General features: G+C 45.1%; 1 protein-coding gene across 1 annotated transcript in view; it reads right to left on the bottom strand.

The window, feature by feature from the left end:
* N4BP2L1 (NEDD4 binding protein 2 like 1) overlaps positions 1 to 27332 on the bottom strand; it is a 277420-nt gene extending 250088 nt beyond the window's left edge. The window contains exon 1 of the mRNA XM_069205565.1: positions 27038 to 27332. Coding sequence (XP_069061666.1) covers positions 27038 to 27258 — 221 coding nt within the window. The 5' untranslated portion in view covers positions 27259 to 27332. The remainder of the gene's footprint in view (positions 1 to 27037) is intronic.
* Positions 27333 to 27885: the final 553 nt, after the last annotated feature.

The following is a 27885-nucleotide window of genomic DNA, read 5'->3' as shown; positions in this document are numbered from 1 at the left end:
GGAAGTCCTGTAATGGGACGAAACACGTGTCGGTTGAAATCTTCAATATTTGGCTGAAATCATTTAAAATTAAGAAATGGGCCTGGATGGTTGAAATCATCTATGAGGAAATATGCCAGGAAGATTTATGAAAACCCATGAAGTACCAAAAAACGTTTTTTTTTTTTAAAGTAGTGGTACTGAATATAGTTATATGAAGTTGTAAAGAAAATGAGTATGAACATTTCTAACAATTACTTTCGTTTTCTTGTTTACGCATTCAATGGAAGTACATTTATGGTTATACAAAGTACTGAAGTAACAATAGGATTCATATAAATTTGTATTTGTGTGCTCCACTATTATATTGTTCTACTATTTACTGGTCTGGGTTTCCGGTTTCCAGTTTACACATCTTGGCAACAGATGTATTATAGTGGTAGAGGACCATATGTGTTGACAACATGACCCGATAAATTTGGAGGGCTGTGCTGCAACATCTACATGACCTTGCTCGCCCCTACTGTAGCGAACTATGGCATGAACATAGTCTCCTATGCAGATGACACCCAGCTGATCATCTCCCTGACCAAGAATTCCTTAACAGCCAAGAAGAATTTCAGGGACGAGATGGAAGCAGTCACCACCTGGATGAGGGAGAGTAGCCTTAAGCTGAAATCCGACAAAACCAAGCTCCTCATCATGGGACCTTCCGCCTCAGCCTGGGACGACTCCTGGTAGCCCACAACACTCGGCGGGCCCCCACCCCCCTCAGACCACGCACGTAACCTTGGCGTCATCCTCGACTCAACGCTCACCATGACCAGACAGATCAACTCTGTTGCCTCCACCTGCTTCCACACCCTCCAACTCCTATGAAAGATCGGACTGCTGAAAAACTGTGGCACAAGCACTAATCACAAGCTGACTTGACTACGGCAGCGCCCTCTATGCCGGAACTGCTGAGAAGGACCTGAGCAAGCTGCAACAAATTCAGAACACTACCACCAGACTTGTCCTAAACATTCCCGGTTGAGAGCATATCACAGAACACCTGAAAAACCTCCACTGATTCACCGTCAAGAAGAGGATCAATTTCAAACAATTTCAAACTCCTCATGCACACCTACAGAGCCCTCCATGACAGCTGACCCAGCTACCTCAACCACCACATCACCAGGTACTCCCCTTTGAGACCTCTCAGTTCATCTCAGCAGTCACTCGCCAACTTACCCCGCATGAAGAAGACCTCGGCTGGAGGAAGATCTTTCACATACCTGCCAGCAAAAGGTTGGAACACCTTACCCCTTCATCTCAGACAGTCGCCATCTCTGCCTCAGTTCAGGAAAGACCTCAAGACCTGGCTCTTTAACTGATCTCTGAGAGCACACCCCTCAGCGCCTTGAGACCCTCTGGGTGAGTAGTGTGCTTTAAAACATATGATAGATTGAAATAAGTATGAGCCACGTGAACTGCCCAAGACCTTTGCTACAACATTGGTGAAGAGGTATTTAGCTAACTTTTTAGTGACTGGGTGTGTTAGCAGTTTCTGCACGTCAACCATGTCAGAATTTGGAACCAATGTGAAGTGTCTGCAGTCAATGGCACCTAAAGTGTGTGGGCATTTGGCAAATGTATAGGAGTCTGTCTTGACTTCCTGTTTATTGGGGCACAGTAAATAGAACCTAAGTTGCTAAGGTGTGATGGTTAGGAATGTGTCCAGCACATGTGGCAGGAACACAAAGTAACTTCTTTATAACACCCTTGCCACTTCTGCACTGCCAGATGCCAGTGCATGCAGTACAGCACATAATTTTACAGAAGCTGATACTGCATGCGAACATGTGGAAAGCTCAAGGGATAGCAACATTTGTTGAAGAAGTTTATGTCACATCTTAGCATATACTTTTCCTTCTTGCATATCCCCAAAAGTGCCACCCTAATTTTGTAGATTCCTCCACTCACTGTCTTCCTGTGCACGTCATTGGTGGCCAACTGCAGTAGGTGCACACTGTGTTTATGCGTTACTACCACCATTGAATCTGGCCAGAAATGCAAGGGGTGTTTTAGGCTGCCTCTTATACTGTGAAAAATAGCCTGACACTATTTTTCACAATATTTATGGGGCACTGACTTGTGCTACTTTGCATGACTTTAGCAGCAACCAGGCAGCACTGCTGTGAACAGGTGTGTGTGTGGTTCGTGCCAAGACAGAACCACCCACTCTGCATACATTATCAAGTCTTTCGCACTACACACAACAAAATCGTTTTTATGTAACACTCCTATAAACTCTTTTAAGCCCAAAAAGTGAATTCTCAATGTTTGGCCCACTTTGTGTAGCATGAGTACATGCATTATTTGACAGTAAACATAGGCCTATGGTTTTTACCTTCCCTTACTTTATGAAAAGTACCAGCCCTGCACACAGCTGTCAGTAAAGATAAGTGAAGCCAAAAACATGGCTTTTAGCCGGAAGAACTGAATTCTGCTTGACAAAGAACTCAATGTCTTTGTTTATTGTTCTGTTTCTTTTTGGAAGAATGCTATGTTTTACTGGTAGTTTTACACAAGCTTCTTCACCTTGAAGAAAGTTGCTCACCTGCACAACAAAACTGAATTCAACTCAAGAGGGTATTTCCTAGTCTTTTTATATTACAGAGAGAAATGGCTGAATGAAATAGGCAAAGCTTGAGCAAAATAGAAAGTGTCTACATTAATCTCTTAAGAAGATTGCTAGTCGACAGAGATTCCTCTTTTCAGAGTCAATTTCCCCAGAACAGGAAAGAGATAAAATTCACATTTTCTAAGTATCAAAACTATGCCCCGCATTACGAGTTTGGCAGCCGGACGAGCTGACTGCCAAACTTGCGGGGAGGATGTGACAGTCATACTATTGGTTTAATTCCCCCCCCCACCCATATTGCAATGTTCCTGCCAAGTTGTCCGGCAGGAACACTGTATTATAATGTTCCTGCTAGGCTGACCGGGCAGGGGAACCAATGCATTGCCCATGCCCTGAGCATGGCAGTGCAGGGGCCCCTGTGTCCCCCCGCACTGGCATCCTGCTAGCCTTTCCATGGTGTGGTCCCCGCCATGGAAAGGTTGGCGGAAAGCTAAGTTGCAATCAGCCAGGAGGCACTGAGTTCAGTGCCGCCCTGGTTGAGTGCAACTCAGACCACTGTCACCCTGTCAGGAGCCATGTTCGTGGCAGGGACGGCAGTCCCCAGGTGGGTCCGCCCACCAGGGTTGTTATGTGGCTGTCACGACTGCAACAGTTGTGGCAGTCCGACCGTCACCGCGAGCCCTCGGACCACCAGCCTCAAAGAAGCCATATATTTCTCTATAACCGATCTGATACTTTTCATACTGTTTGATCATATGTGATATTCCGCTCAGAATCTCTACATTAAGAATTTTATGTTTCTGTGTACCAGGAGAGAACAGCTGAGCTGGTGGAAAGAAGCTGTGCTCACTGTTAACTCTACACCTGAAATGAACTAAACAGAATTTTAAATACACCTGCCTCTGGCGTACATTGTTACGCTGGCGACGATCACTGCAAGGAAGTCACACATACTGGAAAGCCTCAGCGCCACTTGCTTGAAAGCAATTGCAACACCATGACAGCAGACAAGAGATATTCTAGGTTGTCCAGGAGATTGTGCACTCTTTTGTCACTCTTCCCAAAAAAAGGGGTCTGAATATTGGAAAAGTGAGGATCTAGAGCAGGTGCCAAACGGGGACGTCTGTCTGATCCACATTCTCTGGAACAACTAGCAAGCAGGTTTTGCTGGACTGTCATTTCAGCAGGTTAGAGAAATAAAAATGAAATACACAGAGACGTTTTGTTATCACCTGGGTGTAAACTAAATTCCATAATTTTGACGAATTAACAAAACGAAAACAGTCAGGCTCACAAAATTTCATTTTGGGAGATGTCAAAAAGGCGAAATAATTTTGGCCGAAAATAGTATGTAAACAAATTTAAAAAAATGCATTCACAGTATCCTTCTTATGTGTTGTTTTGCTTTCACTAATGACCGAGCTGAAAACAATCTCTGGAATGCACTTCTTAGTTTAAAGAAGACATTTATTATTACTTCACCACGAGGTTCCTGAGAGAGGAGATTAGTAGGTTGGAGGCACACGTTTAAAAATAGTCACAGCAATGAAAGAAAAATATATCAAAGTGATTCTCAATTGCAATGTACACAGCAAATATATGTGATTATATTATAGCATAACTTCAAAGCAAAGAATAAAAGTCAAAATTCATCACCGTAGGGCCTATCCAAGCTTGTCATCTTTCTCATGCCTGCAAGTTGATGACTCCTGTTCAACTGCGAGAAAGAGATTTTCCACCCGTACGGGAGAGGTCAGGCAGCTGACGTCTGCTCCTGACTGAAGTCTCTGAAAATTCCCCCTCGCTGCTGCCCAGGGACACATTTTATAATGAAAAAGCCTGCTAACAGGCCCTTCCCTCTAATAGTCAAAACATGCTGACTAATGTAGGTCAGAGTTGGAAGAAAACAAGCGTCAAAGATTGGCCAAGTCTTCAAGGCTCGTTTTCCCCAAGGCTGACTAGAGAAAGACACAAAATATGCACTTCATTATCATGATTAGTGTTCGGTGAGAGAATCTACGAAACACACAGCTTGGTTTACCATGTGGAAAAACACAGCTCACCTGCAATGTCTCAACTGCAATGTCTAACACCACGATAAAGCCAATAGGCAGCTAAACTGAATACAAAATGTGTAATGCCACGTTAAATCCAATAGGCAACTAAACTGAATACAGAATGTAATGTCTGATGCCACGTTAAAGCCAATAGGCGGCTAAACCAAATTCACAATGTAATGTGCTACTAGTGAACACTGAACAACATATATGCACAGTGGTGAAACACAAGGTCAGTGGTCAAACATACTTAATGTCATTACATGTGTCTACCATGACCTGGGAGAACAAATATTTTTGGCAAGAAAGGCTGTTACGAGGTTGTCTGGTGAAACCAATAAAGGCAGGAAAATTAATCAAGCAAGGTTCATTAAAAAAATATCATCAGAACCTTTTTCTTCAGCTATGTTTTATAAGGAAAACTCATAAAACTGGTGTAAGCATGGGGTTCGCCTAACAAGCTGTTCCAATCTTACATGAAACTCACGAGCAGTAGCACAGCTGCTGGGCATCCTCATCTATGTGTCCACATTACATGGCAACTTGCCCGCTGCTATTGTATCTCCATCAGATCCCTCTTCATTGCTTTCAGTTAGGCAAACCCTTTTCCCCCACCATATAATTCTCCCCCAGGTTCAAAAGTAATATGGCAGGGTAATGCCCCCTCACTAGCAAACTGTTCAGCTACGGCATTAACTCAGCAAGCGCATCCCACTTTCCCATGCTAGTCCACATAGTACATCTCGGGATGAAGGCCCAGGTTCACCCCATAGATGTTCTGCCACGCCTGCCTCACCACCCATTTTATGAAAGAGTGTCCCACAATTCATAACGACAAGCTGCCAATTCCAGGCCAGGAACTGAACATGTAAGACACAAACAGATGGCACTAACAAGGTCTCAACAGTCTTCACCCCCATCTAACATACTGCTTGAAACAGTCTGAGGCCTATCTGCCCGTCCCCATTATGCGATCCCAGCTCCAACCTCTCCCACCCGCTTCGGTTGCCATCCCTACACGGAATGAGTGCTTACCAAAACCGAAGAGTCCAATCCTAAGAGTCTCAAAGCTTCCTGTGAACCTGCCAATAGCTGAAACACAGCCACTGGCCTACCACCCCCATGTGTAAGCACCTGCCCAGACCCCAAGGGAATCTGAGATCTGCGTACTGGACAAATAGCCTCCCGGGGATTAGCCCTGAGCCAAACTTTTGTTCCCTGTCCTTTGTGATCCGTTTTGGACCTGCACAACCACACCTGTATTCCAGTTACGCTAATATAGGTTTCCTCCCACATCAGACCCTGACCCCTTCCACTCCGTCATAGCTCCGAGACCGTAAATGCCCCAACGAACATCCAAGATATCATGGCAATAAAAAGTAAGGTCTCATAGGAACCTGTGCACACCCTGGGCAAAATCAAAATCATTTCCCCCCAACAAGCTTACTGTCACTGGCTTCCTTTTTGACCCCATCCTACCTACCTCCCTAGCCCACCCCTCCAACATTCTTTTGCCCATTTCCCCTGCTGACGGTGCATTGCCCCATACCATTTTACCCATGAATGCTATACCCGCCAACTTTCCGGATATCCTCAGCCGGGACTGTCTTCTTTCAATTAGCATCAAAATGTATTGTATAACAACCTCTATCCTACACCATCCTTCCTGTTGTTTGCCATCCCACTATTCCAAATGTCTGCCCAGGCCTAAGTATTAGTTTCCCAATTGGAAACTGCTAATGAGTTCACCCCTGAATGAAGCATCCTCTGTCTCCTACTTTCCACAAGTCTTAAGGCACCTGGGTCTTGACTTGCTCTGTCTCATGTGCCAGCCCATGGAATCTCTCTCACTGTGTACGAGACAAAGTGTACGCAATGTCATTATCCACACCTGGCACGTGTCTGGCCCTAAATGCAATGTCATGTCACAGGCACAAAAATCGTCAGCAACTTCAACCCTTGGGGATCCCTGGCTGACTGTATGTTCAACGCATGTACTACTGACATATTGTTAAACCGAAGGAGTTCCCTCTTATGCGCCAACTCACTTCCCCATGAAGTCACCACTACTGCAAAGGGGAAAAATGCCTAGGAAGCTATGTTGTCCAAGCTCCTCTTCCACTCCAGGAACCATTCTTTTACGCACCATCTTCCCAGACAGTAGAGGCCAACGCCGCCCCCACTTTCTTCCAGCTGCGTCTGATAATATCTGCGCATCCCATTCCATCTCCTGCCATGTAGTCAAAGGTATCCCGTTAAAAGAATCCAGGAAAAAGTGCCACATTCTCAGGTCTTCCTTCACTCTCGCTGACAACCTCATGTGGTGGTATACCAGCTGATGCCCTGACAGTGACAAACCTAGTCTGCAAAACGTACTCTCTGCCCTTACTACTCTGCAAGCAAAGATAACCCAGAAGCACCTGTATTTTTTTCACCTTGACTTTCTGCTTGCCCAGCATGTCATCTAGGAGCAATTGCATGAAAAGTTTTATGTAATCTGGTAGGCGAGCCACCATTGCCTCTGAATCTATCTCAATGCCTAAGAAAGCTAAGACCGTGCTGGAACCCACAGTTTTCTCAGGCGCAAGCGGTACACCCAATTCACACATGATCTCCTGAAATCTTACCAGCAGATGCAGACACTGTCACGTACTGCACTGGACTTCTCACCTCTGGATTTCAGATTGGCGAATACACCAAGTCTTCTACAGGTCCTGGATGTTCCCAGATAAGGGCGACCCCTTCTAGTAGCCACGGTGCCGCTTGACAGGCTACGCCAAAGCAGACCGTATCCTCCAGAAGGAGTCCCAGAGGGAAAAAAAACCAACACTGGGGAAAAAACCTCTAACAGGAACTCCTGAAGGAAAACAAGAAAAAACAGGACTTGACGACAGGAAACAAAAATAGGCAATATCCAGGGTACAAGGCAGGAAAAAAGGAACAGGCAAAAATATCCAAGTCAAAAGCAGGAACAAAGAACAGGCAAAAATCTCCCAAGGCAAAAGCAGGAACAAAGAACAGGCAAAAATCTCCCAAGGCAAAAAAGCAGGAACAAAGAACAGGAGCGAACAGCACAACCAGAAGGAAATGTTTGCAACGCAAGGAGGAACAAGACTGACTGACTTATATACTGAAAAAAGGGAAGTGACATCACAGGAAAGGGAAGTAACACCATCTTGGATTGGGAAAAGCCCATAGACCAGTATAGGAAAAAGGAAGTAGTATAAAAGAAAAACAGAGCATGCTGGGACAAAAACACGAAGAAGACAAGATGGACACAACATGGATAGAGACAGGCAAAAGGCCCAACAAAAAACCCACCACCAACAATAAAAGAAGAAAAAAGGCTACAAGTAAGTGTAGCGCGACCGGGAGCGAAATATATGCTTCCCAGAAAGCATAGTCAAAAAACGCGGAGAACGGCGCTCCGAATATCGGTAGCGTGTTCCACCCGCGACGACAGAAAGAGACGCCGCATCAGAGCGCGGCGTTACAGTAGGTCCCCTCCCCGAGGCTCCAGGTTTGTCAGGATGATTGTCAAAAAACAGGCGGACCAAACGGGGAGCATGGACGGAGGAAGCATCTTCCCACGAACAGTCACTGAGGGGGTATCCTTTCCAGTGGACCAAAAACTGTAGTTTGTGTCGAAAAATTCGGGAATCACAGATCTCCTGGACTTCATACTCAGGCTGTCCGTTGATAGAAAGAGGAGGTGGACATTGGAACTGGCGATGGTAAGGATCAGGAACAAAGGGTTTTAACTGGGACACATGGAAAACAGGATGAACCCTCCAGGTATGAGGTAAGCGGAGACGCACAACTACAGGATTCAGGATGTGCGAAATTCGAAAGGGTCCATAAAAACGTGGTTTGAACTTATTGGTGGAAAACCGGGATGGTAGAAATCTGGAAGAAAGCCATACCTTGTGGCCCACTTGATACAAAGGTGCGGCTTGCCGATAACGATCCGCCTTTCGCTTCATAGCTTGTTTCGAAGCTAGAAGAGTAGTGTGAAGTAGGCCCTGGATTCGACGGATCTGTCGTGAAAAAGAAGTGACTGCAGGCACAGAAGAGGATGTTCGAGAAACAGTAGTGAAAGTCCTCGGATGAAATCCATAAGTACAATAAAAGGGTGTGGTCTTGGTCGCACTATGTATTGTGTTGTTATAGGAGAACTCTGCAAGAGCAAGATATTCCGACCAATTGCTTTGTGTGGCATTACAGTAACATCTCAGATACTGCTGAAGTTCTTGATTCACTCGTTCAGTTTGCCCATTCGTTTGTGGATGGAAACCCGAGGATAAAGAAATCTCAATGTTAAAGAAGGCACAAAAGGCTCTCCAGAAATGTGATACATATTGAGGCCCTCTGTCCGAAATGACCTCTAGAGGAAGACCATGGAGGCGAAAAATATCTCGTAGAAAAATGCGACTCATTTCTGGGGCCGTTGGTAGTTTCTTCAAGGCTGAAAAATGGGCCATCTTGGTGAATGAATCTACGGTTACCATGATTACTTGGTTACCAGAGGAAGTAGGTAGAGAGCATATGAAATCCGTGGATAGAGTACACCAAGGAGTGGAAGGAACCGGTAAAGGTCTTAATAAACCTGCCACCTTAGTTCGGGGTGTCTTAGTCTGGGCACAGACTGGGCATGCTGACACATAGGTTTCAGTGTCTGTCTTCAGCGAAGCAAAAACAAAAAGTGATGGACGGAATGCTGAACATTGTCAAACACTCATCCCCAGTCATAGATCTGGGTTTAATCCATCGTTCTTTTGCTCACCATGCCACCCCAGTTTGGACCCAGCCATATGCAAATCAGTCTTGACCCTGCTCCTCATGAGAACAGTCCAGACCGAACTGCCAAGCCAGGTCCTCACTGGACCGGAAACAAGCATCCTGGGACCGGTTTCGGGGTTTCACCCCTCATCAGCCAGGCTAGCTTGAATCCAGTGGCATAGGAAGCACGGGACCCACGTCTGGGCATACCCTTCCCACTTAGGACGACAAAGCAAAAACAAAAAGTGATGGACAGAATGCTGAACATTGTCAAACACTCACCCCCAGTCATAGATCTGGGTTTAATCCATCGTTCTTTTGCTCACCATGCCACCCCAGTTTGGACCCAGCCATATGCAAATCAGTCTTGACCCTGCTCCTCATGAGAACAGTCCAGACCGAACTGCCAAGCCAGGTCCTCACTGGACCGGAAACAAGCATCCTGGGACCGTTTTCGGGGTTTCACCCCTCATCAGCCAGGCTAGCTTGAATCCAGTGGCATGGGAAGCACAGGACCCACGTCTGGGCATACCCTTTCCACTTAGGGCGACAAAGCAAAAACAAAAAGTGATGGACGGAATGCTGAACATTGTCAAACACTCACCCCCAGTCATAGATCTGGTTTTAATCCATCGTTCTTTTGCTCACCATGCCACCCCAGTTTGGACCCAGCCATATGCAAATCAGTCTTGACCCTGCTCCTCATGAGAACAGTCCAGACCGAACTGACAAGCCAGGTCCTCACTGGACCGGAAACAAGCATCCTGGGACCGGTTTCGGGGTTTCACCCCCTCATCAGCCAGGCTAGCTTGAATCCAGTGGCATGGGAAGCACGGGACCCACGTCTGGGCATACCCTTCCCAGTTAGGGCGACAAAGCAAAAACAAAAAGTGATGGACGGAATGCTCAACATTGTCAAACACTCACCCCCAGTCATAGTTCTGGGTTTAATCCATCGTTCTTTTGTTCACCATGCCACCCCAGTTTGGACCCAGCCATATGCAAATCAGTCTTGACCCTGCTCCTTATGAGAACAGTCCAGACCGAACTGCCAAGCCAGGTCCTCACTGGACCGGAAACAAGCATCCTGGGACCGGTTTCGGGGTTTCACCCCTCATCAGCCAGGCTAGCTTGAATCCAGTGGCATGGGAAGCATGGGACCCACGTCTGGGCATACCCTTCCCACTTAGGGCGACAAAGCAAAAACAAAAAGTGATGGACGGAATGCTGAACATTGTCAAACACTCACCCCCAGTCATAGATCTGGGTTTAATCCATCGTTCTTTTGCTCACCATGCCACCCAGTTTGGGTGAAACCCCGAAACCGGTCCCAGGATGCTTGTTTCCGGTCCAGTGAGGGCCTGGCTTGGCAGTTCGGTCTGGACTGTTCCCATGAGGAACAGGGTCAAGACTGATTTGCATATGGCTGGGTCCAAACTGGGGTGGCATGGTGAGCAAAAGAACGATGGATTAAACCCAGATCTATGACTGGGGGTGAGTGTTTGACAATGTTCAGCATTCCGTCCATCATTTGTTGTTTTTGCTTTGTCACCCTAAGTGGGAAGGGTATGCCCAGACGTGGGTCCCGTGCTTCCCATGCCACTGGATTCAAGCTAGCCTGGCTGATGAGGGGTGAAACCCCGAAACCGGTCCCAGGATGCTTGTTTCCGGTCCAGTGAGGACCTGGCTTGGCAGTTCGGTCTGGACTGTTCCCATGAGGAACAGGGTCAAGACTGATTTGCATATGGCTGGGTCCAAACTGGGGTGGCATGGTGAGCAAAAGAACGATGGATTAAACCCAGATCTATGACTGGGGGTGAGTGTTTGACAATGTTCAGCATTCCGTCCATCATTTGTTGTTTTTGCTTTGTCTTCAGCGAAGGCCACCAAAAAGATCGCTGAAGCAGTTCCTGGGTCTTCCTGATACCTCGATGACCGGCTATAGGAGAATCATGGCACATTTGCAGGGCTTCTGTCTGCACTTTCTTGGTAGGTAGGAAGAGAGCATGTTGATGATAGAAGTAGTTGTCCTTCTTCTGCAAAAAAGGAGTCACTTTATCCCATTCTGAAGCAGACAGAAACTGGTACTCGGATTGAACGCGTTCTTGAAAAGATTGAGTAGCTTCGATGATCCTGCTAGACTCAATAAGATGTGGAGAGGAGTTCTGGGCTATGTCAGGATACCTGCGGGATAAGGCATCTGCCACTAAATTCTGGGAACCAGGTATGTACGTGATCACGAAATCGTACTGGCTAAAGAAGAAAGCCCATCAAGCCTGACGACTGTTGCGACACTGAAAGCTCCGAAGACACTGGAGATTACGGTGATCAGTCCTAGCTTCAAAAGGCTCTCTGGAACCCATCAGGAAATGCCTCCATTCCTTACAAGCTACTTTGATAGCGAGTAGTTCTCGTTCCAGTACAGAATAATTTCGTTCAGCCTCTGATAGAATATGCGACAGATAAAAGATAGGATGTTCCAATCCATCATTGTCTTGCTTCTGCAGCAGAACTGCTCCAATAGCTCTGTCTGAGGCATCAGTCACGACGATAAATTTCTTGGTATTGTCAGGATGACGCAACACGGTGCTTGGGTAAAGGCTGTCTTTAATTCTTGAAACGCATGTTCAGCCTCCTTGGTCCAAATGAAACCCTTCTTCAGGTTCTCTTTCTTGATTGTTTGTGTTATGAAACTTTGTAGGTGGGCAAAGTTCTGAACAAACTGACGATAAAAGTTTGGTAACCCAAGAAAACATTGCGTTTCTTTAATGGACGTTGGAGAAGGCCAATCTAATATGGCACTGACCTTGTCAGGATCCATGGATATTCCGTGTTGATTAATACAAAACCCGAGATACCTTACTTCAGATTTATGGAACTCACACTTCTCAGGTTTACAAAACAATTGGTTTTTCTTGAGTCTTTCCAGGACTTGTAGGACATGATCTACATGGTGCTCAGGATCACGGGAATATATCAAGATATCATCCAAATAAATGACTACATATTAATTGAGTACATCAGAGAACACTGAATCCATAAATCGTTGAAAAACAGAAGGGGCGTTGGTCAGTCCAAAGGGCATAACACGATACTCATAGTGCCCAAAAGGGGTACGGAAAGCAGTCTTCCATTCATCTCCTTCCTTGATCCGAAGGAGATGATAGGCACCCCGTAAGTCTAATTTAGTAAGTATCTTTGCTCCTTGAATGGCATCCAGTATATCTCTGATTAAAGGCAGTGGATATCGATCCTTAATCGTTATTCTGTTGAGTTCACGAAAATCCACACAAGGACGCAGATCCTTAGTCTTCTTTGGGACGAAGAAGAGAGGAGCCCCAGCGGGGGACGTGGAAGGAGCAATCAAACCGTTGTGTAAGTTGTCGTCTAAATATTCCCTTAACACCTTCTTTTCTTGGTCTGTCAGAGAATATATTCGACCGAAGGGAACGACTTCATCAGGAATTAAAGGAATAGCACAGTCATAACTGCGATGAGGTGGCAAAATAGGATTACTAGGTTTCTGAAAAATCCTGATATATTCCTGATAACAATCTGGAACCCCCTGGATAGTATTGATAGAGTTAGTGTTATCCTTAGTTGACTGACAGGACCTTTTTGGAGTCCAATAAGAAGTAGTAGAATAACAATTCTGTTGACAAAATGAAGACGTTAGGGATATAGTTTGTGTTTCCCAATTGATATAGGGGTTGTGTCGGGCTAACCAGGGAATTCCCAAAATCATGATGTGATTTGGTGAGGCTATGAGATCAAAGGCAACGTGTTCTTGATGCCCCCCAAATGTCAAACAAAGAGTAGGAGTTGAGGCCACCACAGGTCCTGAGGTTAACGGAGAGCCTTCCACTGTGTGAACCTGCTCAGGGGTTTCTTTAGGAATGCGGGGAATTCCTTTACTAGTAGCCCAGGTCTCATCCAGATAGAGTCCACTGGCTCCACAATCAAGGAGAGCCAGAAGATGTTCTTCTTGATCTTGTGAACTTTGTAACTTGACCGAGAGGATAAACAGGGTGGACATGCTTTCTTTGGAGGAACATATTGATGGTACTTCAGCTCCTCCCGTCTCCTTCCTCCTTACAGGGGACGGGAGCTGGCATTTCCCGCAGGCCTTGAGGGACGTACCGGACAACTAAGGATCAGGTGGTCAGCCTTACCACAGTATAGGCAAAGTCCCCTTCGTCGTCGTTCCTCCCTTTCTGACTCCGTCAATGGCCCACGAACCAGATCTATCTGCATGGGCTCTTCATGGGGAGGTGGAGAGGCTTCAGATGGACTATCTTCCGTTCGCCGACTGCTAGAACGGAAGGTACCGGGCTGGTATGGAGCTCTAGTTCTACGTCTTTCCATCTTGCGCTCTCGAAGTCTATACTTGATGTCCATAGATTGATCCATTAATTCTTTCAAAGAACAAGCTGGGGAAGAGTGTACAAGCTCATCTTTAATTTCTTCACGCAGGCCTCGGCGGAAAAGGGTTACGAAGGTGCGTTCTACCCAGGAAGTTTCAGCTGCCAGCTGTTTGAAGCGGGTTATATACTGCAGTACATCCTGATTACCTTGCTGAATGTCACATAAGGCTTCTTCAGCTGCTGCTTCTACCCCAGGTCTCTCAAACATTTGTTTGAAAACAGTCAGGAAAGCGGAATAGTTAGCCAGGACTGGGTCATCTGCAGAAACCAGAGGAGTCACCCAAGCAAGCGCTGGACCAGACAAGGCGCTGATCAGATAGCCCACCTTAGTCTTATCCGAAGAAAACTGGAGTGGACGAAAGGCAAAGAAAACTGTCAGGGCGTCCAAAAATTCCTTCATCTTTAAAGGATCTCCGGAATATCGAGGAATAGTAGCAGATACGGGTGGTATGTCCATTGATCGGGAAGACAAGACCTGTCGTAGCCCAGTGTTCTCTGCCCGTAACTGTTGTAACTCTTGGGCTTGTTGTTGGACAGTCTGTAACATAGCTTGAGCATTTTCTGACACCTCTCCCTGTGGATCTTCCATGGCGCTCTCGCAGCGCACAATCTTTTGGCGTTGCAATCTGTCACGTACTGCGCTGGATTTCTCACCTCTGGATTTCGGATTGGCGAATACACCAAGTCTTCTACAGGTCCTGGATGTTCCCAGATAAGGGCGACCCCTTCTAGTAGCCACGGTGCCGCTTGACAGACTACGCCAAAGCAGACCGTATCCTCCAGAAGGAGTCCCAGAGGGAAAAAACCCCAACACTGGGGAAAAAACCTCTAACAGGAACTCCTGAAGGAAAACAAGAAAATACAGGACTTGACGACAGGAAACAAAAATAGGCAATATCCAGGGTACAAGGCAGGAAAAAAGGCACAGGCAAAAATATCCAAGGCAAAAGCAGGAACAAAGAACAGGCAAAAATCTCCCAAGGCAAAAGCAGGAACAAAGAACAGGCAAAAATCTCCCAAGGCAAAAAAGCAGGAACAAAGAACAGGAGCGAACAGCACAACCAGAAGGAAGTGTTTGCAACGCAAGGAGGAACAAGACTGACTGACTTATATACTGAAAAAAGGGAAGTGACATCACAGGAAAGGGAAGTAACACCATCTTGGATTGGGAAAAGCCCATAGACCAGTATAGGAAAAAGGAAGTAGTATAAAAGAAAAACAGAGCATGCTGGGACAAAAACACGAAGAAGACAAGATGGACACAACATGGATAGAGACAGGCAAAAGGCCCAACAAAAAACCCACCACCAACAATAAAAGAAGAAAAAAGGCTACAAGTAAGTGTAGCGCGACCGCGAGCGAAATATATGCTTCCCAGAAAGCATAGTCAAAAAACGTGGAGAACGGTGCTCCGAATATCGGTAGTGTGTTCCACCCGCGAGGACAGAAAGAGACGCCGCGTCAGAGCGCGGCGTTACAGACACTGCTGATCCGAGTTCACCTACTAAGAGAAAGTCATCTAGGTAATGTGTGATGTGTCTGTGTCCAGTTAGTCTAGAAAATAACCATTGCAAGAAGACGCGAAAGCACTCAAACAATGCACATGATATGGAACAGCCCATGGGAAGTGCCTTGTCCATATACCACTGCCCCTCAAATTGCATCCCCAATGGCTCAAAGTTGTCAGGGTGTATTAGCAGCAAACGGAAACCGACTTTATGTTGTTCTTGCCCATAAGCGCCCCCAGTCCCACTTCCTCCAAAGATAGGGCCACATCCACAGAGGAATGTGACACCGAAACCTGTTCCTCTGGGAAACAAATCATTTACAGAGCTACCTTTAGGCCAGAAGAGATGCTGAATCAAGCAAAATCGTCCCTTTTATATTTTGGGGACCACACCAACAGGTGACACAATCAAGTTTTCTATGGGCCAATCATCAAAGAGACCCGCCATTCAGCCCTCCTGAACTTCCTTTTTTAGTTTGTCCCTTACCACTTGTTTATGGGCGTTTGCTGATTCAAAGTTGTCTGCCTGCCCACCGTCGCATCTTGGTCCTTTGTAACCCAACTGAAATCTGCAAATGAAGCCATCCAACAGCGCGTCCAGAACTACGCCTGCGTTGTTCACGCAAGCAGAATGACGCTTGCCTGAACAACGCAGGCCTTTTTCTCTGCCTTAACCAAGCATGTGCCGAACAACGCACATGTGTGGTTAAGGCAGAAAAAAAGGAAGATCCATCGGGAGAAGATGCGGTCAGGTAAGTGGGGCTGGTGCAGGGTTGGTGGTAGTTTTTAGGGGTGGGGTGGGGGGTGAAGGGGTTGGGGTGGTTAAGCTATTTTTTTTTAAGAGGCAGGCGTAGGAGGTCGGGGTTATTTTGTTTTTAGGGGTGGTGGATCGGGGTAATTTACTATTTAGGGGTGGTGGGCGGGGTTGGGTGTTGAGTTAATTTTCTATTCAGGGCGGGGGCAGGTAATTTAGGTGTAGGGGTGGGGGTGAGGTTCATTTTTAGTTTTTAGGGGCAGGGGTGGGTCCCTGTAGTTTTAGGGGCAGGGGTGGGGGGGTCAGGTAGTTTAGATTTTAGGGGGTGGGGGAGCAGTAGTTTTAGGGGTGAGGGTGTCGGTATTTTTAGTTTTTAGTGGTGGGGTGGGGGGTTGGGGTAGTTTTAAGGTCGAGGTAGTTTAGCTTTTAGGGGGCGGGTGTCAGGGTAGTTTTAGGGGTGAGGGCGGGGGTCGCAATGGTGGGGTTGGATTTTTAGGGGTGGGGGTTGGGGTACTTTTGTTTTTAGGGGTTGGGTAGTTTTATTTTTGGGGGGGTTGGTTTAGGGCCCAGGGTGGGTGGGGGATATTTGGGTAGTTTTTAAGGGTGAGAGGTAGGGGTACTTCCTTTTTTAGGCTGGGGGTGGTGGGTTAGGGTAATTTTGTTTTTGAGAGTTGGGTTGGTTTATTTTTGAGGGTGAGGGTTGGTTTTAGGGCGCAGGGTGGGTGGGGTATCAGGGTATTTTTTAAGGGTTTAAAGAGGTCGAGGTACCTCTGTTTTTAGGATGGGGGGGTGCGATAACCACAAATGCCGTTTCCACACGTACCTTTACTAGGCATGCCTTTAAAACGAAAAATCGTTGTAAAGGATTGCGTGGTAAAGGCAGGCGGGGAAACAATGCGGTCGGAGTTCTGACCGCGTTGTTCAGGCATGCCTGGTTGCCGCATGCATGGTTTCATCATACAACCATCCTACAATAACCCAGCGTCTTCCTGTTGCTCGTACCGTCCCAACCAAAAACCCAATCTGTCTATCTCAATTGGAGTAGGAGCCCTTTCCCCCATGGCCCTGCGTGCCCCTTCCAGACCAGAAGTTTGTGGACTGATTGCCCTGTTGCACTCCCACGCTTCCTTGTTGCTGATGCCATTGATCGGATGTGCCCACTGAGGTACCCCCTGACACGTACCAGTTAACCAAGGCATGTTGACTGGCACACTTGGAGCGCTCGTGCCTAAGCTTACAACACTCCCTAATGCAGATGCCTTAAGTATTCTCATAAAAAGTGATACTTGCATGATATGTTTTCTCTCTTTTCCACAGATATTTGTAACTTTTCAGAAGCCTTCTGTTAGCTAGTGAATCAGCATATGTTTTGTATTACACACCTGATAGCGAAGTTCTCACTGGGAGGAGAGGAGGTAACAGGAAGAATGAGCCGTGAGAAGAATAGTCTGGACCACAGAATGTAAACCATGTCACTTTCCAAGGTCTAACATCTAAAATCTATTGTACAAGTGTGAAAAGTTGGGAGCTTTGACTATTCCCAGGAGTTTATGAAAACCCTACTGTAGGATGAGAAGACAAAATAAATAATGTCACTACTTAGAATATTGTGTGTTTATATTACTGTGTGTTACTAGAATAATAGTGGGATTCCTTTCTTAGACTCTCTGACTGAGAACTCAACTTTGAGATTTATAGCTGAGAATGCTTTCCAGCTTGGCATGCAAAGGCTGTATGCTTATGCATGGATTCTCTCATCAGTACTCTTTATTGGGTATCTGAACTGACAGCTCTCTTTATTGACTGCATTAACGGTCATTAATGATTTACCATATTATTGGACTGATGTAGATGATTGCTCCTAATTTCTCTGTGTTGATGAACAAATGTCCTTACAACCAGTGGCAGGGTTATTTAATTATTATACCTGAAGATTAAGGTATAGAAAGCCCCACTCCCTCACTATGCTCACAAGAAATGAAGATTACTGGTAAATAATCCAAGCATTATCTCAGAGTTTTCTTCCTCATCTCAGTCTTCACTCTGTGAGGATGTACCTTATCTATTTAAACAGATATAAAGCAGATCAAGACACATTCATTCTGCTACATCCAGTGAAAATGCATTACAACATAAAATCTATTCAACAGGTAAAGCTGCTACTGCATGTGAACCAACATAATCAGAAGTAATGTCTCCATCAGCCTTGGCCAACCGTATTCAACAACATCTGATCTACCCAGACCAGACTGGGTTCGCCCCTATCCCTTCCTGGCAACCAAAGACTTCCATACCAATCCTGAGCCCTCGAAGCACTGGTGACCCACCTCTCCAGCTCCCTACCCCCCTCTCCTCAGCCCCCCTCCCTATCCTCATCTCTATGGTTTGACCTCCATTTATACCCTATTTGATGGCTGAGTCATGTTAGACCCCCAAGAATTCAACCCGGACCGATCCACCCTCTCTGATGCGGTGCCAATAGCAACAAGTTTGTCAGATCCTCACATGCACTTTCCCCCTTTAAACAGAATACCACTTTAACCCCTGATCTGATGACTGGACACCCCATTCTCCACAACAGTCACTGATATTTTGCAGTCGGGGGGAGCTATTGTCTATTGCTCAGATAACAACTGTCTTGCACTGCCCTTTTTGTTTGTACTTTGAAAACTCAATAACAATTATTTTAAAAAAAATAAGAAAAAAATATTCTAAATCAGGAGCTTGTAACGCACAATGAAAGTGTTGGAAGACGCTCATGTAACCTCATTAAACACATGTTTAAGGAAAATTCATTTAAATTCTGCCCAAGAAGCAGCAACTCCTCTAGTGGAATAACCCTCAATCCTCCGAGGTGGAGGATTTCCTAGATTTTGATATGCTCACGTGATGGCGCAAAGGCCCACACAGCTAAATAAAGTTGCTGAGGAATGTCCATTGTTGCCAGCTTGATTGAAAGTCGCTTACATTGAGTTTACCAAACAAAAAGAAGCTGTTCTGGATAAACAGATTGTAAGGGCCCTATAAACATCCAGCTGATGCATATTAGTCTCCTCCTCAAATAACAGAAAGGTTAATAATACAAACAGAACAAGTTCCTGAAAGCGTGAAGTTTGGACTGGACACTACTTTGACAAAAAGGGTGTAAATCACCTTATTTGGGAAAAAGTGGAAAAATGGTTTATGAGATAATAGGGCATCAATTTCACCTAGATGCCTATTTGATGTTAAAGCAACAAAAAACCTAAGACATTAAAAAACATAAGACAGACCATGGCTAAAGGTTATAAATGTGCACCATGAAGTCCCTGAGGACAAACTTTTCAAAAGCTGAGAAATAAACACTTCAATTGAGTAGAACTGAGAACCCCTGAAAGCCTGTATGGCTACCCATTGATTTAAAATGCTAGAAAGTGCTGGGCCTAGCAAGAACCCATCCCTAATAAAATATAAAACTATCAACGGTATACAAGAAGCAACTGAAAAGTTCTGGATGAACCCCTTATTCTCAAAATGCCTCCTATAGCAGGCATGGAGTTTGAGGGTACTTCAACATTAAGATTGTTTAATAGACCTTGCACTTCTTAATCTACAGGCTGAAGGCTCAGCCTGGCAAGTTCCAAAGCCCAAATGGTAGATGACGTGAGGAGATATCTGATAAACAAGGAGCTCCAAGAGGGGGTGTCGATCTTGGGAACATCAATGGGAGATAGACCGACAGAGGAAATCAGGGTCTCAGAGGCCAATACAGGGCTATCAGAAGTCCCTCCACCTAGTCCTCAGTGATTTTTCAGAGAACTTTGCCCTGAAGAGGAAAAGGAGTGAACGCATATAAAAGAGCCTTGGACCATGGAATTGACTGTCTTCATTGTTCGAGCTCTCTCAGCTAAAATGATAGAGCAGAACTGAGGAAGAAAGGAGTTCTGGCCCACGGCAAATAGGTCAAGCAAGGAAGGCCAAACCTATCCGTTATCATGTGGCATAGCCAAGAGCTAAGGCACGATGAAGTTGATAAAGGAAGCGAACAATGTGTTCAGCTGCTTTACAAGCCAATTCTCTTGTCGTGGAAGATAAACAGACCTCAAGACAAGGAGAATGGACTCCACATAAATCCAGCTCTCCCAAGCCTGCTGGGGTTCTTGTTCCCCCTACATTTTAAATAGGCTGTTTCTACCAGACTTCTGTCCATATCATTACTGCCTGACTCCTTAACAGAGAAGCAAAAAACAGAAGAGCCTGTGAAATGACAGCTAACTCTCAAATTTGAGGAAGTTTTTACCTCTGCTGCAGACCATCGACCCTAAATGGACTAATCTCCCCACACCATTCCCCAATCCAGACTGCCAGTATATATGTTGCTATTGTCACTAGGGAGGTAGGAGCTAAGTGAAACCCCTTCAAAAGAAGTTCTTAAGTTTACATAATTGCTTTTATTTGTGAATCAGAGGAGTCATTGTCCAATAAGGCTGGACTCATTAACTGGAGCAGGTGATGAATCAGTGGCTGTAAATGAAGACAAAAGGAGAAAACTGCCCACTTTGTCGCCTTCCACTCTTAGCCACTCACAAGCTGAAGCCTGCTGGGATGAGAAGTTGTTGACAGATTATTTCTGAGCTTCTCTTGACCTGCATGAGGAAGGACAAATGTCCTACATTAGTTCTGATGGTGGCCCCAATGATCTGTAAAGCCAGAAAATAGCAAAAGATCACTAAAGTGGTGAATACCAAGGAGAGGTGCCAAACTTTGGTGAGCACTAATGAGGCTGGGGCTAAACCAAAAGGAAGAACACAGAAGGTATACAGTAAAACTTTCAAGCAGAATTTCAGATTGTGTTTGCATGGCTGGAAGGACAGAATGTGAAGGTAGGTGTCCCTTCAATCCAGCAAAGCTGAAAGATCTTCTGGAGCCACCAGTTGCAGTAAGCTCTGCAATGTGGTTATTTTGAAGTTAAGTTGGCCTAAGGAGTTTACAACCGTTAGGTCAAGAACTGGTTGGTATTTATCTGATGACTTTTGTGTCACACAAAGATTTGAATAGCAACCACCACCTTCCTTCTTTAATGGTACTGGTACAATGGCATTTACTAACAGTTCTTGACCCTCTTGAAGATGACCCTAGCATTTCAAAGGATGAGGCGCGTGAGTTGCCCTTAAACTGTAAAGTGATCCCTCAGTGAGCCCTCCTTCATGATCTGTAGCATCCACTACCTGAAAATGGAGGCTTCCAAAATGCTTTACAAGTCCAAGGGTGACTTCTGACTGGACTAGCATCGTCAGGATTTGGAAGATTCACAACAGATGGAGTGGAGGTAGGGTGGTACCATATGTTTGTCAATATAGGAGCTCCTGTAGCCATGGCCACTACCACAAAGGGGTTGACTGAACCTTATAAAATGAAGGACCAAAGGCTCCCTGAAACCCAAACATCCTGCCTCTCATTGGGGCTGGGGGCAAACAGGTGTCAATAGTTTTCTTTCACTACTAATGTTTTCAGAAGATCTGCCAGTTGAAGCCCTCCAGATTTGTGGCAGTAAATGGGAAGACTGGATTAAGCAGCGTTCTGTGAGGCATCTTCTTTCCCCGACCTCATCCACCTCATCCAGATGTAGTGTCTTGCAGAAATGCCTGACCTAGATGATGTAGCTGCCACAACGAGACAATAAATTATGGGAGAGAAAATATGCCTGCTGTTTCAAAACATAGGTATTATGTAATTCTTTCACTGTTGCATGCAGTCTACCAGGGTTTGAAAATTGCATAGCAAGGAATTAACTGCATACGTATTTGCTGTGACTTCAAACTGGCTACCGAGTAAGACTGTTTAACTGCCGTTTCCACTTTTTTTTTTTTATCTATTGCATTTGCATGGCAGGAGTCATCACAAATTATCTGCCCTGCAATGCTAATCCAACCACTAAGGAGTCCCTTTTAACAAAAGACGGAAACTTCCCCTGGAAGTAAATCAAAGGATCCCTCCTATTAAGGAAGCACAGACTAGTCTACTTCTTTCCACGCTTTTTTGAAGACCTTAAGGAGAAGCAACGAGCCAGACCCTAAATAAAAAAAGTTATTTTCCTCGTCATCCCTCATTAAACCTGGATCCTGACCCTATACTATCTGCTCGGTCTGGAGGGAGGTGGACTGTATCTTTCCCTTTAGGTTGCCTCCACTGCTTTAATTCTATTACAAGATTGGAGGCTCAATTATGACAGAGATATTTTTATTAGCAACACAAAAGGATGATGGACGGAGTGCTGAACAATGCAAACTCTCACCCCTAGTCACAGATCTGGGTTTAAGTCATCATTCTTTTGCTCACCATGCCACGCCAGACCCTGTTCCTCATGGGAACAGCCCAGCCAGAACTGCCAAGCAAGGTCTTCCCTGGACTGGAAACAAGCATGCTAGGACCAGTTTCAGGGTATCACCATTCATCAGCCAGGCTAGCTTAAATCCAGTCGCACAGTGAGCATGGGACCCACATCTGGGCATACCCTTCCCACTTAGAGCAACTTTAGCAACACAAAAGGATGATGGACGGAGTGCTAAACAATGCAAACACTCACCCGTTGTCACAGATCTGGGTTTAATCCATCGTTCTTTTGCTCACTATGCCACCCCAGTTTGGACCCAGCCATATGCAAATCAGTCTTGACCTGGTTCCTCATGGGAACAGTCCAGTCCAAACTGCCAATCTAGGTCCTCCCTGGACCGGAAACAAGCATCCTGGGACCCATTTCAGGGTATCACCCTTCATCAGCCAGGCTAGCTTTTATCCAGGTTAATACATTTGGTACCTCTTTTAGAATCAGAATTCATTTTGCTCTATTCTTGACTACAATTAATCTTGTCCCTGGCATTTTCCACCGACCAGTGTTCAATTCTAAGGCGGAAAAGCCATCCAGGATTGTACTTAGTCCTAGGGTTTCTCCCTCTCCTCATTACAAAAGGAGATGCCTGTGTGGCTCCAATAACTGTAACTCTGTAGGACCACACTGTTTTGCCTAGTTGAAAAGCCCAATCCTTGTTACTTGCAATGACCAAATGAACTGCTCCCCTAATTACACGGTTGAACCTTTCAACCACACTATTCCCACTATGATTGTATAGCGAAGGGGTTTTAAGGCGTACACCTACTCTTTCAAAATATAATCTGTCCTTTTTAGACATAAATTTTACACCACTGATGCTTAATATTGTGGCAGGGATGCCTTCTGATGCAAAGGTTTGATCCAAGAATTCTAATACTAAGTCAGTATCAGCTTGATCAACAAATCAATAAGAACTAAATCATATTTCTGAGGACAATCAATGGAACTTTGACATCTACAGATGCAGATGCCAATGGATTTTGAGAATTTAACCCAATGCATCTTGGAGATCTAACGGTTTCTAGTGATTTCTCTGCTCATATGCATTTGTGACATGTCCTCACAAATCTTTCCACTTCAAGGTCTATGCCAGGCTACCAGAATAACTTTTTTTTACAGCAAATTCTGTCCCGGCTATACCAAAATGCCTTTCATGTGCGAGATTAATAACCAATGCACGCACACAAAATGGTGGAATTACTCTATCACCTCTCAAAAGAGTATGATTGTCTTCAGCGAGTTCTGATCAGATTTCTCAAAATGGTTTTATGGATTCCCCCATATCATTCTTTTTTGGCCATCCACTATTTTACGTAGTTCAATACTTTTTGTAACGTACTGTCCTTTTTGTATTCAGAATTCCATTAATCAATTTTCACAGCAGGTGCACCACAAACATGCACTAAAGCAACCTGGAACCCATTTCAACCCTTGTCCTCACACTCTTCTATTTGTGTAGAAATTATTGAAAGAAAATCTGCTGTAACATTTTCCTTATCAGACACATATGTTATTTTGTAATCAAAGTCCTGCATCTGCATAGATAATTTAGCAATTTTAGCTAAGGTTTTAATGGTGCCTTCCGTTGTCAAGATTTTTACTAGTGGTTTATAGTCACGTTCTTATTAAACAAGGTTTCCCCCATACAAAGGCTCTAAAATGCTTTAATGCCCATGCACATGCTAACGTTTCGCATTCAAGGGTTGGATATTGTAGAATTACAATTGACTATATATTTCCATACAATGCTATTTTTACTCTGACGGTGACAAAGATCTGGATGCATAGGCAATAATATACTCCCTCCCATTTTTATCAGTCTGAGATAGTACAGCACCTAACCCTTTGCTACTAGCGTCAGTGGTAATGATGATCAGCAGATAGGTCAAAGCCTTTCAAGGAAGAAATGTTTGCAATGGCAAATTTAGTATCACAGAAGTCTTTTTCACATTGCTGTGACCATTCAAATTTGTCTTTGTTTTTTAACAATTGACGTATATGATATGTCCCTTCCGTGAATTTAGGGATGAATTTGGCACAATATTCTGCCAAACCCATGAAAGAGCATACATCAACTTTATTTAGAACAACGGTAGTGCACCACGACCAACAATATTTCAATGTCCAATTCCTTGATATAATAATATACAAGTTTTCTCTTTATTCTTTTTTCTTTTCAAACAACACATATATCCATAGCAGCAATAGCCAACACGTTTGATCCTTTGACATAGGACTTCTTCAGGGCTGAAATACAACAAATATGACTCACATTCAATAAACACATAACAATTCTTTACATCCACAAACATAACTTCACACAAAGAAGACAATAAACCACAACAACATCAACACATCAACTTAAGTAATGGGTGTCGAAGCCTCCCCAATTGCTCCGATCAAAGGTTTTGGTTTGATTCCATCCTCATTATTGACATGTCCTAGGTAACTGACCTCTTTCTTTGCAGATTTACATTTCGTGAATTCCACAGTCCAACCTCTGGATTCTAAAATTTTAAAGATATTTATCAATCTTTTATCGTGTCCATGTTTAAGGAAGAGCGCAAACACTTTTGCACTGGTTAGACGTGATAAAGTGTGCAGAGTCCTAAAGCCAGCAAAAACAGGAGGACTGAAGTCAACATTTTTCGGGGGAACCACACCAAGGATGTCAGGTCCAACACAGGTTAGATATGTTGCACCCCAAAGGCTCTAGTGAGTCTGTAATTCCACCGCTGGGAGCACAATAATTTCTTCAGCCATGTCAAGTGCCACTCAAAGTTTAAACTACTGTAATTTAGTTTAATTGTTCACAATACTGCAGGGTAACAGAACTGCCACACACATCAGCTAATGCAAACTGACAGCATGTTCATTAACGATGGAATAAGTTAAAAGTACGTCTGTCGGAATGTTCAGCTACAGTGATCGTGCTGCTATTACAGTGCTAAGGTGTGTAAAGCAGCAGGCTCACAAAACACAGATGATGCGGTCTAAGAGGTCAGAATACGTAGCATCGACGTTCTGCAACTGAGAGTAGGTGCATTTGTGCAGCAGCCAGAGCGGGGAAGGACTCCAAAAGCCTCAAGCATAACTGCTAGTGTACATGCATATCTGCTAACTTTCTAATAAGACGAACTTTGAGCAAATACTGTTTTAGCCAAAATCACTGGGCATTCTGGGATTTATAGTTTTACTTTATAAACCACTGCATGATAAGGGAAATAAGCTTTTTTTTTTTATTACTGGATGAAATACTGTCCTTAAGATCTACGCACTGACTCAAGTAAAGCCGAGGGGACCACAGGAATTATTACTATTACTAAATAATAAATAAAACACAAAACGCTTATAATACAGGGTCGGTGACAACTATAATAAGCCTAGAGAAGAGATGGCCGTTACATTATGAGGTAATCATGTTCTATTGGAATGTGGTGGGTGGCGGACAGAATGTAAGGCAGTTGAAGGCGAACGGCGGTTGCAGGCTGACGGGCCGGTGGCGGCCTCTTCATCACGAAAAAAGTAATGAAACCTGCGTGTCAAATAGTCGTCCCTGTCAGGCGTAATTCCTTTCAGTGCCTCGGTATGACCACTGGTGTAAAGAATGCTGCACGCATCCTAAGGAAATGAAATGTAAGACTAGACTGAAAGAGGAGTTGCAGAGCGTGGAAGAAGGGAGTGCTGAGCGGCCTGAAACGAGAGATCTATGCTGGCAGTAGAAAAGGAAGGGGTATTACTGTGGAGGAAATGTTGGGAGGGAGAACTGCTACAAGAGCTTGTTTGAACTGGGGGATGTCTTGCAGCTGGAGCCTGATGCTAAAGAGGGCACAGCAGTGTAATGAACAGAATGCTGTAAAAAAAAGTGGAGCGTATGCGTCGGCTATCCAGAAGCCCGGCGGGCATTTTGAAGCAGGCTGGGGTACAGCTGGTTGCATCCGCTTGATAGAAGGCTGGCCAGTGCTGCCGGCTGGTCTGGGATGATAGCGTAGGACTTAATGGTGCCAGAAATACTGCACCTTGGTTTTTCCCTATTGAGGTAAGTTCCACGGCAACATAGTTTTCAAATGTCCCTCTTCCACGTTCAGCTACTGTATCCACGCTAGGCGTTATTTTTGCACTATGGTCCTTTTAATGTAATTATAAATCCAGCACTACGGGTGGGTGACTACAAAGAATCACCCTGGAATAGATTAAATGCGCATGGAACTGGTAAACATGAGAACATGGAGAGGTCATTTGTCACCCTCTCAGGTTTTACTTCCCTGCTAGATACGGTGCTCGAACTGCTTAAAGCAGCTACAATCAACTGTACTAAGCTGAGCAATATCGTGCACTGCTGATTGTTTCTCTGCATCAGGTCAACACTTAAACTTGCGACTGTCATTTGACGTGTCACGTAGAATACGTGCAAGTGTCACCCAGAGACATAATGCAAACCATGGAAATGTTTGTTACACATAAGCGGGCTGAAAAACTGCAAGCTCTATTTCTTCAGCGCCAGCAGCACAGCGCACGTCTTGCTGTAAGCGATTGTTTACCTGGTCAGGGTTGTTTTTCCCGAACCCGGAAGTCCTCGTATGAGATACAAGTGTTTCGTAAATCTGCTACGAGGGGGCCCGGCAACTGCAGGCGGCCCTCCATCTGACGGACGCCCCCTGCCTGTTCCCCGAGGGCTACCACCCCGAGCACCTCTTCTTGAATTCTGGCCCCTGCCGTGCAAGCTAAGGCCCCCGAAGGCCTGCCACAGGGTGTCTCCCATCTCCCGCGGAGGGAGGGCAGTGCCGCTCTGTGCTGGCCGCGGCCGCTACTGCTTGCATGCAGATTTCCTCTTCACCCCAGAACTCGGAGAGAAACGAAAGCAAGCAGCAGAGTTGGGCGGGGCGCAATGATTGCCTGGTACTCAGTTAGAGTGCCGTTGATGTATCGCAAAGGCAAGCACCCGTGAGACAAAAAAATAAACTCGCGGTTTTTCATATTTTTGTACCACCGAAATCTCAGTTTTCCCCACGCCGTCTACAGCAGTTCTCTGCAACTGTTTTTTAAAAGCCTACTGTGTGAATCGTCCCTTATTTTAGCGCTCCCCTGTCTCACGTGTTGAGGTTTCCCGTCTGGCTTGGGCGAAACCAATTTTGTGCCCCCTCCGACTCGTCCTCTTTAATTGTCTCTTCATTCAAAATTTGGGAAGAGTAGAAGGTTGGTGAGGAGGAAAGTATAAAGTGCTCCAGGAAGACCAAAAACATACTAAATGCACACTTGGGTTCCAGCAGCCTTCATAACAAGCATTTGCAATACAATAGGTCTCACATTTGCTTGAGTTAGAGCTATTGGGTGAAATGAGGCCAGGCAGACCACTTTTCCATTTAGTGTGTGCAAAAGGCTGCTTTAT

The sequence above is a fragment of the Pleurodeles waltl genome, chromosome 8 (assembly GCF_031143425.1).
Source record: "Pleurodeles waltl isolate 20211129_DDA chromosome 8, aPleWal1.hap1.20221129, whole genome shotgun sequence".
Lineage (NCBI taxonomy): Eukaryota > Metazoa > Chordata > Amphibia > Caudata > Salamandridae > Pleurodeles > Pleurodeles waltl.
This window is presented reverse-complemented; position numbering and strand designations above follow the sequence as displayed.